General features: G+C 26.4%; 3 protein-coding genes across 6 annotated transcripts; 1 reads left to right on the top strand and 2 right to left on the bottom strand.

The window, feature by feature from the left end:
• Window positions 1-466: 466 nt before the first annotated feature.
• LOC124432374 (ADP-ribosylation factor 1) lies at window positions 467-4,890 on the bottom strand. Of its 2 annotated transcripts, XM_046981296.1 has the most exons (6): window positions 4,765-4,882; window positions 4,483-4,704; window positions 3,288-3,461; window positions 2,941-3,050; window positions 2,625-2,750; window positions 467-2,410 (listed from the first exon to the last, which is right to left on the bottom strand). In XM_046981296.1, exons 3-6 carry the CDS (start codon window positions 3,433-3,435, stop codon window positions 2,246-2,248), a joined length of 549 nt encoding a protein of 182 aa, XP_046837252.1. In that variant the 5' UTR covers window positions 3,436-3,461; window positions 4,483-4,704; window positions 4,765-4,882; the 3' UTR covers window positions 467-2,245. The 2 variants fall into 2 exon arrangements, with proteins under 2 accessions (XP_046837252.1, XP_046837253.1); XM_046981297.1 differs by lacking the exon at window positions 4,483-4,704 and having other exon boundaries at window positions 4,765-4,890.
• A 222-nt stretch (window positions 4,891-5,112) lies between these two features.
• On the top strand, window positions 5,113-7,670 carry LOC124432373 (tRNA (cytosine(72)-C(5))-methyltransferase NSUN6). Of its 3 annotated transcripts, none has more exons than XM_046981294.1 (7): window positions 5,113-5,380; window positions 5,454-5,576; window positions 5,671-5,863; window positions 5,942-6,107; window positions 6,192-6,399; window positions 6,484-6,780; window positions 6,931-7,670. In XM_046981294.1, exons 1-7 carry the CDS (start codon window positions 5,267-5,269, stop codon window positions 7,228-7,230), a joined length of 1,401 nt encoding a protein of 466 aa, XP_046837250.1. In that variant the 5' UTR covers window positions 5,113-5,266; the 3' UTR covers window positions 7,231-7,670. The 3 variants fall into 3 exon arrangements, with proteins under 3 accessions (XP_046837250.1, XP_046837249.1, XP_046837251.1); XM_046981293.1 differs by having other exon boundaries at window positions 5,114-5,380; window positions 5,668-5,863; window positions 6,931-7,669; XM_046981295.1 differs by having other exon boundaries at window positions 5,114-5,380; window positions 5,668-5,863; window positions 6,965-7,131.
• Window positions 7,226-14,853, bottom strand: LOC124432372. The gene is made up of 21 exons (XM_046981292.1): window positions 13,745-14,853; window positions 13,545-13,683; window positions 13,205-13,469; window positions 13,035-13,129; window positions 12,706-12,909; window positions 12,436-12,561; window positions 12,242-12,343; window positions 12,029-12,162; window positions 11,715-11,942; window positions 11,525-11,621; window positions 11,369-11,436; window positions 11,161-11,287; window positions 10,992-11,095; window positions 10,718-10,910; window positions 10,422-10,640; window positions 10,137-10,344; window positions 9,895-10,053; window positions 9,572-9,764; window positions 9,411-9,489; window positions 7,961-8,119; window positions 7,226-7,877 (listed from the first exon to the last, which is right to left on the bottom strand). Exons 1-21 carry the CDS (start codon window positions 13,822-13,824, stop codon window positions 7,686-7,688), a joined length of 3,171 nt encoding a protein of 1,056 aa, XP_046837248.1. The 5' UTR covers window positions 13,825-14,853; the 3' UTR covers window positions 7,226-7,685.
• Window positions 14,854-14,882: the final 29 nt, after the last annotated feature.

The following is a 14,882-nucleotide window of genomic DNA, read 5'->3' as shown; positions in this document are numbered from 1 at the left end:
CTATAGAGGAAAAAAAAATAAAAAAAAAAAAAACAGTCTTAAACAGCTAAATGAAAACATGCTTGTATGTATGATGAGAGTGGAGTGCAGTCTTCGTTAGTGAAAAAGTAATCGTGCTTGTAATTTAATTGATTCGTTCTTTTCTATTTTTATTTTTTTTTTTTATATATATTTTATATTTTTTAATTAGAAACTAACTTGAATATTAGAAGTAACTGAACATTAAAAGAATAAAAAATAAAAAAAAAAATGTTAGGAGAAAAAAAGATTGTCTTTGTATTAGCTAGAGTTCCTCGTTTTTTGTTTCTTTTTTTTTTTTTTGTTTTTTTTTTAAATGCGCATACATTTCAAGAATTTATATCTGCATGTTAATCAATCAATATCAAGCAAAACGAGGAAAAAAAAAAAAAAGAAAAAAAGAAGATTAAGACTCATTCATCAATGGCAAATAAGAACGTGGACTGTATAAAGCACAATTACAGTATATTTCACAAGTTGTTTAAACATTCATACATAATTATACGAATTTCCGCATGTGACGAAAAGGCGATTCTGTCAATTAGGGGGAGGATTAGTTAATAAAAACAATGTATTTTAAGGAGAGAAGAAGAAAAAAAAAAAAAAAAAAAGAAAAAGAATTATTATCAGGGACGTCGAGAAGAAGGATTCGTGAAACGGCTTCAAAATGATGATACTTTAAGGCAGACTTTGCCAATAATCAATCAGCCAGGATGATCTTTTCTGGCTTAAGAATTTGCGAGGCCTATCTATCCTCTCTCATCGACTACGTGAGAGGTCTGTCATTCGTTTAGTTTCGTGATTTTACTCGTTTTTTTTCCTTTTGTTTCTTTTCCTAAAGAGTAATCTTATTACTTTTTTTTTTTTCCCCCTTTCTTTTCAATTTCTTTCTTTCTTTCTTTCTTTCTTTCTTTATTTTCCCTTGAATAATTCAACCGGAATTTCTTTTTTTCCCCGCTGCGGCGGTCGCTGCTGCAATAATTTCGGAATGTCGACGATTTTTTATTTTTTATACTTTTTTTTTTTTTTTTTTTTTTTTTTTTTTTTTAAATTTTTGTTCTCTTTTCTTTTCCTTTTCTCTAATTTTACCTTTATCAAGGTGCAATAAATAAATGATATCTCCTTTACACTGAGATTTGATTCATATGATCGGCTCGCTATTTAATGTTAATTCAAAGCAGGTGGAGGAGGGTGCAATTACTGCACCTGCTGTTACACTAACAATTTAGAGCGAAACAATCATATGCAGTTTATATAGTTCCATTTCTGTATTTTTCTTTTTTTTCGTGTCCTTTTTATTATTTCATTATTATTATTATTATTATTATTATTATTATTATTATTATTATTTTTATTTCTTTTTTTCCCCCTTTCAAAGTCTATTCAGTGAAAAAAAAACTTAAAAAAATAGAAACAAATTTGTTGTAATTAGAAACAGTAAAGTCATTGCACCGTCAGTTATCTTACTCTCTGTTTCTATTTAAACTGATGGGCCAATGTAACATTTTGCAATGTAATGGACAGAGCAACATTCTCTCACCATCTATTGATCACATTTTATCATCGTATTTATATAATGTAATGTACAATATGCAGCTACATTATGAATAATCAGTATGTCCAACGCATTCAAACTGACAACACCGTGGGTACTTTTCGCATTTGTCTTGTTCTTAAATTGGTATTTTTTTCCTTTCTTTTTTTTTTTTCGTTTGTTTGTTTGTTTGTCAAAGATATCATTTAAATTATTATTATTAATTAATTAATTAATTAATTAATTGTGTATTGTATGTTTCAGAGTTAGGTACTTTAATACAATTACTTCAAGTTTTTGTCCACATTTCTTGTGGTATCTCTGTGTAAAAAGTGTAACTATAATGCTAATGTAATAATAATTATAATAATAAGTTGCTCAAGGCAATAGTCCTGTGTGGCCGTTCGATTGTGTGCTCACGACCGTATTTTTTATTTTCCCCACTCCCCTCCCCCCGAAAACTTCCTCTGGCACAGTGACAACATACGATAACCTGTTCACCCTCCACTCAAGATCCAAAGGATCTTGCTCTTCGCACAAAGTGTTACTGCTCTTTTTTTTAAAAGTATTATTCGTTCGTGGGGGGGACGGGTGTGCAGCTGTTTTTTTTGTTGTTGTTGTTGTTGTAGTTGTTGTTGTTGTTGTTGTATGATGTTAATATAGCAACTGAATGTTGACAAAATAACGTTCCGATTAGCGGTTGGCATTTTTAAGTTGATTGGAGAGCCAATCTAGACCCTCGTAAAGTCCATCTCCACTCGTGGCACACGTTGCTTGTATGTACCAATTACGATTACGTAAAGAATGCAAACCCAATTTATCAGTTATTTCTGCAGCATTCATCGCATTTGGCAGATCCTGTAATATTTTACATTAGACAATGATCCATAACAATTTCAAGACAAGTTCAAATGTCGAACGGCTAAACAATTATAGACACCATACGAACCAATAGGATAAAAAATTCTTCATACACATTATTATTATTATTATTATTATTATTATTATTATTATTATTATTGTTATTATTATTATTATAATTATTATTATTATTATTATTATTATTACTTACTTGTTTATTAGCAAATATTAAAAGTACCGCATCTCTAAGCTCATCCTCTGCTAACATTCTCATCAACTCCTCGCGTGCTTCACCAATACGTTCCCTATCATTACTATCAACGACAAATATAAGTCCCTAAAACAATGAAGTATTATGTCGATTAAAAATTAATTACAAATATATAACTCAAAGTAATTTGAAAAGCACGATGACAAAAAAACAAAAGAAAAAAAAAGAAAAGAAAAAGGAAAATAAAATAAAAATAAAAAATTAAATTAAATTAAATTAAATTAAATGAAAGAAAAGAAAGAAAACAAGAACATACTTGTGTATTCTGGAAGTAATGTCGCCACAAAGGTCTGATTTTGTCTTGGCCACCTACATCCCATACAGTAAAACTTATGTTCTTATACTCGACTGTTTCTACATTGAACCCTATACGAAGAAACTATTTCATTAGTTCAGCATATTTTTAGTTAAGTAAGAATAATCTTGTAAAAGCATTGTTCGTTTCAAGATATTACATAATATACGAATAATATATATATATATATATATAAAAAAAAAAAAAAAAAAAAAAAAAAAAAGAAATAGGAAGAACGTGTAAAATAAACATAATATATGGTGTGTATATATATGTGTTTGTGTGTGTGTATGTGTGTTTATATTTACCTATAGTGGGAATCGTTGTAACAATTTCCCCTAATTTTAATTTGTACAGAATTGTGGTTTTACCAGCTGCATCGAGGCCTACCATCAAAATTCTCATTTCTTTTTTGCCAAAGAGGCCTTTGAATAATGTTGCAAACATATTCCCCATGGCTGGTATTAGCTATGTAGAGATACCTGTAACAAATGTATATTAATGAATTAAATATTCAAATGATACTCTTTCTTATTGAATTATATTACATTCATTGTAATTAATCGTTAAATGTATTATAAAAATCACAAATCATTACTTTCAATTTCAAAATATCATTGAGGAACGAAATTACACTCATCTATCCTATCTCCTATCGATTTAATCCTATTAAAAAATTGATTGTGTTTGATAAATTTTTAAACAAAGGTACACATTGAAATCGATTCTTTTACTTGGGATAATTAAGGATGATGTTGATTCTATTTAGAAAAAAAAATTATAAGATGCGGATGAGATACGTGACATACAATATAGTCACAGTGCCATTATTAACTCAACATATAGTCAAAATATATATATATATATATATATATATATATATATATATATATATTATTTATAATGTAATCGAAAAATAAGATATATAAAGGCTGCGAAGAACATTTTAATCGTAATTATGTGAAATAAGGTATGACGCAAATATGGTAGTTAAAAAATATACATCAAACAAAAGAAAAGCTATTAAATGATATACCTTTTTCTAAGTACGTAGGAAATAACTTGTAATCGAATAAATATATTTAAGAAAAAAAAAGAGAAAAAAAAAAAAAAAAGAAGGAAGAAAATTTTTGCCACGCAAACCGTGCAATTGCACAAACACGTAGGAATTAACATGCACTTGTCAGTCAAGCCCGAATGAGTTAACCTGAATAACCACGATATATAATAACGAAGTATATTGAAAATATGATCTCGAAAAGAAATTATTTATGGAGACGTACGAGTTTTGGTCCGAAGTAAAAAGAAAACAATATATAAAATTCGTAGAGAGAAAAAAAAGAGAGAAAGAGAGCGAGGAGAGAGAGAGAGAGAGAGTGAGAGAAAAAAAAGAAAAAAAAAAAAAGAAAGAAAAAAGAATTGTGGAGGCACGCACGAGATGCTCACGCTGCGCGCTATTGATTCTCATTTTAATACATCGCTATGATTATCAGACTAGCATACCCTTATTTATATATCTTTAGAGTGCTTTGTTGTAGATTTATGCACTTTCAAAACTTCTTGGCTACTTAATACGCCAATATCGTAGTAATGCAAACAAGGCGGGGGATATTGTGCGGTTTGCGAAGCCACTGCGTACACCCGGTTGTCTGTCACCTTCGACCTACTCCCCAGCGAATCGTCAAAGGTTCCACGCTCAAACTTCCATTATTTATTTAACTTGGCCTGATTATTGAGAACCCTTTTAACGACACCTTCCACGTATATATCACTTACGTTACTTACGTTTCAGTAAAAAAGATTATTTTTTCACGAGAAACGATAAAACATAAAACCAACACTCTCGAAAAGTACCGTATGTCAAAATGGCGGACGTGGAAAGGATTCATGCCTTATGCCACGTATAGGGCCCTCGAAATTTTCCTATTGGTTAAACCGATCACGTGACTTCCAAAATCTATTTTCATTTAAATATGCGCCGCTAGATGTCACTTCGATAGCGTTCTCCATATGTCATCTTGCATCATTGTCTCTGATTGGTCAAGCGGATAGATCGACGCCGTTCCTCATTGGTCGATGATATATTACATATTAGAATTTTAGTATACGATACCACGTGAGCAAAAAGAAGCTCAGATTTATAACAGAATGAATGAATGATTCTTTGAATTAGGATAAAAGTTAAATACTTAGTTTAGGTGAAATTAAAAGGTTTTTTTAATTTGTTTAAATAATATTATTAATCTATGACAATTAAATAGAAATTAATTAATTATTAAAATCCAATATGTCAATTATAAAAGTTCCTTTTAAATTTAAATCTGAAATACATAATGAATTGGAAAAAGATTTTATGAAGATTAATATTAATGGCGTTCCTATAGAACAAAATGAGATTGAGGTAAATTTTTCAACAGCACCCCAATTTCTACATTTAAATTATATAAAATTATACCAGTTGAATTTATATGTAGAAAAAATTAGATGCTCTGTACGAATGGATTTGTAGTACACCAAAAACCATTACCTATAGAGTTAATTTATTACTGACCACGGCTGAACAAGTAATAGAACATTTAAATGACGTGATATCGGAGGTAAGTCACCATCTATTTCATTGAATACAAATCCTTGTATTTATATATCTATTTAATAGTATGGTCCTAAAAAAAAAATAATAATATTCAGCAGTATGAAAGTCGTGTGCCAACAATAACAACATTCCCCCATTTATCAGAGATAGTTACTGTACACAGTTGGGACGAGTCTATAAAATTAGATTTATCAAAGCATTCGAAGGAAGTTATTGTTGATGCGGCATGTGGATCAGCTGTATTAAGAGGTTCACATGTATATGCTCCAGGAATCTTAGGAATTCCAAATGGTACATTTTTCTATAGATCTCCATAGATGTTTTAAATCTAATAATGACCTCTACTAATGACAATATTGTTTTTATTAGGTTTAAAAGTAGGAGATGTAGTAAGCGTATTTGCAGATATTGTTGGTTGTACCAAGAAAGGATTACTTAAACCATCTGAAGTTGATAATGAAAATAAAACATTCTTGGGTAATGGAATTATCATGCAAACAAGAGAAAATATTTTCTGTAATGGCGGACAAGTAAGGTAGAACCATTTGATAGAATTCTTTTATTTATAGTATATAAAATTACTATAAATAAAATTTTAATATAATTCATATTGCTTTAGGGGCGTTGCAATATATATGACTGATGTAATTTCTCGACTCCCACAATTAAATAATATTTCAGTACCGGATGGATGGGCATTGTTACAAAATTTACCATCAATTATTTGTACTCGCGTTTTAAATCCACAGCCTGGAGAAACAATTCTTGATATGTGTTCAGCACCAGGAAATAAAAGTACACACATTTCGTCCCTTATGAAGGGAAAGGTAAAAGATTCATGATTTATATGTGATTATTCATAATACTAACGCTTGAAAATGAATTACGTTATCCTTTTTTTTTTTTCCTAGGGTATTCTAATAGCTCTTGATAGAAACAAATCCAAATCAGAAAAACTTAAATTAAATTGTAATAAATTTTCAAGCGGTAATGTAAAATGTTTTTGGTACAATTCAAAAAAGGCTTATAATAAATATGCAGATAATTCGAATATTAACGATGGACCACCATTTAAAAATGATAGTTTTGATCGTATATTATTGGATAGTCCATGCAGTGCATTAGGACAAAGACCACAACTTCTTAATAAAATTACTGCTGTACAACTTCGCTCGTATGTGGCTTTACAAAGGAAATTATTCTCAACGGTAAGTTTGTTGGAATTAAAGAATTCAATTTTTACAATTTTTTGTCATTATTTTAATTATTCTTCATTATATGCATATATATATATATATATATATATATATATATATATGTATATATATATGTATGTATATGTATATATATATATATAGGCTGTTCATCTTTTGAAACCAAATGGAATCTTAGTATATAGTACTTGTACTATTACGATAGCTGAGAACGAAGGTATTATCTCATGGGCTCTAAAAACATATCCATGTTTAAAATTGAATTCCATTAGTGATCAATTAGATTTCATTAGAGACCAAACAAAAACATTTTTTTCTAAAGGATATAGCATTGATGGATTAACAGAAAATGAATCAGAATGTTTACTTAGGATGGGACCTGAACAGGATAGTATTGGCTTTTTTATAGCATGCTTTACTAAGCAAATTATGGAAGAAGTATAACTAAAATAATTTTATTAAATTAAGTCGCGAGTTGCGTCCTTACTTTGATTTTTAAAATTTATCGTCATTCTTGAGCTTCATTTGTCTGACAATTTTCATCTAAAACACCTTCACCACAAAGTATACATTTTTCTTCATAATTTGGTACAGTGGACATTATTTTCAATATCTCTATTGATGGTCCAATATTCCTATTCAAAAGTTATCTAATATTATCTTCCATCATATTCCTTACTTAATGAATCAATTACTAATGTATGCGTACATTTATATTTGTATTGTAAAAAAAAAATATAGAATATTTTACAAACCTTGGACTAAAACATACTGTAATTGGTAAAGTATGTTTGCCATTAACAGGACAAGCAAGTATTTCTCCCATAATAGGATCATAATTAAAATCTTCATTGAGATTAGTTTTTTTGATTTCAATTTTACATTTGTAAGCTGCAATATCACTTATCTATATATTCATAGAGAGAAAGAGAATTAGAGAGAAAAATAATTGATATAATAAAACTAATACCAGACAAATTTTCAACATCCAATATAAATTTTTTTTCTTCTCCGATACATACATGTCCAAAATTCAAACATGGAGAAACTCGTAATAAGGGTAAATAAATTTTTAAAAGCAACTTCAGTACCTATAATTTTTATAATTTATATTTTTAATATCATTTGAAAAGCAAAATAAGAAATATTTTTATATTTTGTTCATATTAATTACCTGACTACTGTTGTCAGTATATATAATACGTAACTGTCCTGTATTAAACCAATTATTTGTACGTTTTGAAAATCCTGGTTGATATCGTGAGCTTATATTTTTTTTCGTTTCTATTATCTCTTCAATTAGCTTAGCATTTACTGAACAAGCAACATGTACCTGAAATAATATATGTAAATTCGTTAATGTGCAATATTTACAAAAATTTTGCTAACTAACTTTGATAGAATTCCATCCATCTATGCATATACTTTTTACAAAATCATGTATATTATTCATCTTACATTGACTATCAATGTAATCTATTGTAAATGGATCATTTACTTCAAATTTCGCAATTATCGGGCTTTCTCCTTTATTATAAAATACGTAAGTTTTATTAATCCTGTAATTTATCAGATAAAATTTTAATCCATAATTATCGAAAATCCTTTTTATATATATATATAAAAAAAAAAAAAAAAAATAAATAAATAACATACTTCATTGTATGATGCGAACTTATCATAACATCGTCTGCATAAAATGTGAACGATCTATTAAATTTAGGAATATCATAAGTAAGACGTGATAAAACAATTTGTGCTTCGATTTGAATCGTTATTGGTGTTAATAAACTATTGTGCCTACAATAATATTTCTTCTTGTATCTGTAATATATTAAAAAAAAAAAAAAAAAAAAAAAAAAAAGGATATTAAAATGAATATATCGTATTATTTTTTATTTTTTAATATTAATAAAAAAATTTCCATTACTCGTCCATTGGAGCAACTTGTATAAAACCCAATGCATTATAAGATATTTTATATCTATCTTTATATAGCGGACATTTATTTGGAAATATTTTTATTTCGACGTATGCTTTTCCTTTGGGTGGTATAAAAGTTTCCTCAGGAGAAATCTTTTGAAGGAACGACATTTAAAATTTATTTTTAATTCATTCTCATATTTAATTAATTCCAATTAATTTTAAACTCACTGTACAAATTGTACTATCTATAAGATTATTAGGAATCAAATCTATTTGAAACTCTGTACTTTGAGATTTGTTAATTCGTCTGCCATTATTTGTATATCGATCGTTAAAAACATTAGAGCACATTTCGTATCTAAATTAAAAAAGAAAAAGAATTTTAGTACACATCAATAATTTAATCGAATAAAATTATTCAGGAAACAAAATTAATACTCAAAGATATCAAATTCATAATTTGAATCTGAATCTGTAGATATGGTGCATTGCGAATCATTTAACGTCTGACAATTATTTTGAAATACATAGACCTCTAAACGTTTTCTTAATAAATTATCATTTTCATTTTTCTCCTTCAATTTTCTTAAAGCCATTGCTAATTTATTTGTAAAGTGAGTACGCATATGTAAGATGACATTAAATGGCATAGGATAACTTTCAGAGAAACTTTCTATTGAAACAATTTGCCAGTTTACCATTAATGGTACGCTGCTTTTATTTTTCATAAAAATTTTTCTGACTTCTTCTTGTGAACTCGCAGAAAGAATTCCAAATCTATAAAAATTTAAATATTCATCAAAAGTATATATTTTTCACAGATAAAAATCTGTCTTATTTGTGTTAATTAATTACTGACCTACACATTGGTATTTTTAGTGATGTTCTTTCACATATCGGAAATGATATAGGCGTTTCTGTAACTTGCACACAAATACTTAATATATATGGTGGTAATCCGAGGATATTTATTTCCAATTCATCTGTATAAATTCCCCATGTATCAACGAATACATATATGTCTACAAAGACGTCTTTGTACGGAGTTAATTCTGTTAGAAAAGGATTTATGTAAATAAGTATGCCAGAATTAGGCTGTTTTATTTCATTCCAAATATCATCTGTGAAAGGAAAATAATGATAAAAAAATATATATATAATAATATAAATATCTGATATTACCTGTATGCTGATTTATTATCATTTTATAAATAGATTGTATCATATCTTTCTTTATTTTTTCTTTTTCTGTTATATAAACTGGATAAAAATTATTTACTTTCAACCAAAAGCTTGATGCAATAGGAGTTTCATTTTTTATCAAAAACGTTTTCTTTGTAACTAAAAATATTTCTCATATAAATTTATCCATTATATAATAATAATGTAATATAAATAGGAAAATAAAAGATATCTGAGTGTACCAACTCCTAAAGGTACTTCCAAAAATTCAATTGTAACCGGATGACATATTGATATAGTTTTATCAAAAGGCACTAATTGATTAAATGCTTCATCTTCCTCATAATCAATTTCTCCTGTTTTTTCATAATATATACTTTGATTCATATAAAAAGATTCTAAAGAATACTTTTGTAAATTGTTAATAATATCATTTTTTCCAGAAATAGTCTATAAATATATTAAAAATTTCTATTACACAATATTCTAAAAAAAATATACATATGTATATATATATATATAATTACTTTATTTAGCATTGAGCTTTGTAGCGTCAATAAATTAGGCCGAATAGTAATATTGGAGGTATGCCATTCAAAGCAAATGTCAGATGTTCTTAAAGTATCATCTGAATATGGTATATGAAAGGTAACGTAAAATGACTTGATCTCACATTCAACTTGTAAAAATATAACTTTTGGTGAATACTCAATATAACATGGTATATAAAAAGATTCAACATATCCCTGAAATAAAAATCATAAAATATATTGTATAGATTAATTATAATTAATGTAATAAAATATTCATTAAATTAAATCACCTCTTCTATAGGACAAAAAATGATTTGTATATTTTTTGTAACTCCTGCTGGGATGCAATCACTTTCACAGCAAAAAATAAGTTTTAATTTAAAGCAATCTAATCCTATAGGATTACCCCAATTATATGAAACTGAAGTGGTTGTCATATTTTTTATATTCACAGTAAACATTTCTTTGATTCCAATAAATAATCTATTATTAAAAATGATAAAACATTGGAATCAGAAATTATATCATGGATATATTTATTATTTTCACATTTTATATATCAACCTAGATGGTCGTAGAACTCCATGACTGATAATAGGTTCACAAATAAATGATTTTATTGTTTCTATGTCAATAATATCAAGAGCGGAAAATAATTCTTCCATCATCTGCGTTTCACAACTTGAGTTAATAAAAAAATGTTTTTTAAATTTAACTATAATTGTTATCTTACCAATGCTGGCATTGTTATAGATTTTTGATCACTATATATATTTAGATCTATATCTGACCAATCTTTTTTTATCGACGATTGTGATATATCAATTTCAAGAATGTCTTTATCGATATATTCATCTGATCTATAAAAACATTAAAAATCTTATATTAAAATTTAATATACATGTTGTAATAATTATAATAATTATTATAATACAATTTACTTCTTAAATGATGCATCATAATACAAAGTTTGTATTAATTTAATATCAGCCACTAAGATATCCACAGACTAATAAGAAAATAAAAAAAATATATATATGTATATATGTACATATATTCCATTATTTACATTGCCAGATTAAAAATAAATTGCTTACATTAGTAGTGCAAACACGTCTTTTTGTTTGACTTTCTATAGTCCATAATTTATGGCTCTTTGATATAGCAGCTTGAGGTATATCTTCAATATATAATCTAAAAATATAATAATAAGAATTTAATTGAATTGTCTACTTAATGATATATATAATCTTGATATATATAAATATAATTGTTTTTTATACATACTGAAGAAGGCCATATATGTGACCATTAGGGAAATTAATTGATGGAATTGTAATTACTATGTTAAAATTTAAATCAACAGAAGCAAAAAAAATACCACTTTCAGGTATTATATAAAAGTAATCCAAAAAGTTTTCATCGTCGTTTTCACCTTCGATCTCATCCTCGATTTCATTTCTTTCTTTAACTTTTACTGAACATTTTTCCCAACGAAAAAACATATACATTTGACTATACATATAATTTAAGAGATATATCAGTTAATTCTGATATAACAATGATACAAGAATATTAGAAATATTTAAAACATATTTTACCTGGTATTAGTTATTGAAATTTTCTTAGTTATAACTTCAAATTCTTGTAAAAAATTTCTCTGTATATTTAGATCATAATGAACAACAGATTCCATATCAATTTTTGCCAAGGATAAATATGTCCCTTCCGATTGCTAAAAATTATATTTTTTTTTTAGAGAGTACATTAAATATTGATTAAAATATATAAATTATTTTCTAGTACATACTTACGCTATTAATTTGAAAAGTCTGTGGTTCATACATAATACCATCGCCGATTAATTCAAAGGATTTAACAGAATAATTGTCAGTAACTATGTAGAATGTATCAACCTGAAAATTTTTTATTATTATGTTAGTTAAGATTTAGTTTTACTATTATGTTAGTTAAGACATTTTTTAATATACATTTTTATATTCATTACATGCATTCCATATGAATCAGGAAAGAAATATGTATGAATATATATATCTTCTTGCGTTTTCAAAACAAAATATGCTGGCCATACAGCAAAGCATTGTAAACTGAGTATATTTATATCTGTGATATCCTATAACAAGAAATAATAATTTATAATTTATATAATAGATTATTTTTCTATCAGATTAATATTATATATTTGGAATATGGCATGCAAATATACATACATGATTACTAAATGATTGTTATAATATATATAAAAAAAATAAATTACTTCTATACACATGCTGTACCAATCAATTTCACTTATTAAAATGAATTTTCCATCGGCTCCAATATTTTTAAATCTAATTTGTAAGGCAACCTGTTCACCAACAAAACATTTTCCACATTCAAAAAGCATGTCGGAGTTAACAACATTCATTAATGATCTTTTGTTAGAATAATATTTATTAAACTCTCTGATAGTATTTGAATACTAAAAAAGAAAAAAAAAGGAAAAAAAAAAAAAAGAAAAAAAAGAAAAGAAAATAAGATTTTATACACATTGAGGTTTATAAAGAAATATAAAATATTATATTAATAATATTTATAATATTATACCTCAGTTATACATGAACTAGACACCGTAGTACTCTCAGTTGAATATAAATTATTTATCTCGGATTCTGCAGACAGTAAATGTGGTATGATAATTCCTACAAATATATAAATATATTAGATAATGTTCTAACAAAATGAAATATGATTTATTATCATAATAAAGTATTTACTTTTCAATGTAGGAGGATCTCTAATACATTGTAATTTAATATTAATTGGTCTTCCATGTTGAACATATATAGTAATAATTTCTTCTTTCTCGTAGAAATCTTCGGTATAAAAAGAAATAATTAATTTGAGTTGCATTCCCGGGGCAATAATATTTGTTTCTAATTTTTTATTTTGAATTCTAACTGTAAACTTAGAATGACGAGATATAGGCTGTATTTGAAATTTTGTCGAAGTATTACTAATATTTGTTAATATTATTGTCTTCTGCAAACAAAAATAACATATCTTTATAATTATACTTGTAACTATAATGAAGATAATTTAATATAATACACGTACTCTGTATAAAATATTTTTTTGAAAGTTATGAAAACACGCATGATCTGGTTTTGCTATTAAAACGGATCTATATAATTCCGCCCTGTATGTACTTTTTCTGGTTCCATCAAATATCGCATAACACATACGATGTTGCCTTCTAAAATAATGTTTCTATTATTATGATAAAATTCAAGCGATCAGGTTATAAAATAATATACCTTTCTAATATAGATTTCTTTATTACATGATTTTGTGTTATTCTTGGTTTTATTTCTATCATCAAAGGAAGAAATTTCATAAATCCATATCTTTCATCTATTTTAGTTAATTTTTTCTTTATAAATTTGATCTCTGAACTATCATCATCAAGCTCGTTTTCATAAAATTTATCCTATGGAATTAGATATTAAGATATATCAGAGTTACGCATTTAAATATAAATACATGATTACTAACAATCCATAATTGCAATGATATTCGATGTAAGATGCAATCAGAACAATGATTTCTTCTACGCTTATGTGACATCTTCCAGCATGTATTATTTTTGCATGGCACATATTTAGAGTGCAACAATAATGATTTAGAATTCATCTTAACTGCTCTTTATGTATTCAAAAGTTAAAATAATATTAGAATAGATAAGAGCATTATAAAATGTATGACATTTTTTGAGACAATTAACAAATGACTGTCTAGAAATTTCCTAGAAATAATTATATTAATCATTATTATTTTATAATATTGAAAACATTCAACATTTATAATCTTCCTGTTTTATATTACCATTATTGGTATATTGTATTCTATTGCATAATTTTTTTTTCCTTCTAGCATATTCTTATATTGGAAAGTAGGAGTACTAAACATTTGCAAAAAAAATTAGTTGTTAGTATTGTTTATTTGAAACAATCTTCATATAAAGGATCAGAAATGAGCGTGTATGTACAAATGTGTTATGCAAGTAAAATTCTAGGATTTTATATTTTTTCAATTCTGGGTTGTGAACCAGAATGTATATTCTTTTTTTTTTTTTTTTTTTTTTTATGTAATGAAAAGTAAATATTTTCTTATTTTTTTTTCTTTTTTCTTTTTTTTTTTTTATAAATAAGAAGATATGCCTACGTATTACACTTGAATCTAGTTTAACATTGTGTGATAATATCAATAAAATTTTGACATTAAGTTTCTTCGTTATGCCATATCGATATAAAGCTACACAATTACTGTTATATAAATATAGTAATGTTATATTTCTATTTTCACAATAATTATATATACATATGTGTATATATATATATATATATATATATATATATATATATATATATATGCATATATTTGTTTATGTAATAA

This window comes from Vespa crabro, chromosome 25 (genome assembly GCF_910589235.1).
Source record: "Vespa crabro chromosome 25, iyVesCrab1.2, whole genome shotgun sequence".
Lineage (NCBI taxonomy): Eukaryota > Metazoa > Arthropoda > Insecta > Hymenoptera > Vespidae > Vespa > Vespa crabro.
This window is presented reverse-complemented; position numbering and strand designations above follow the sequence as displayed.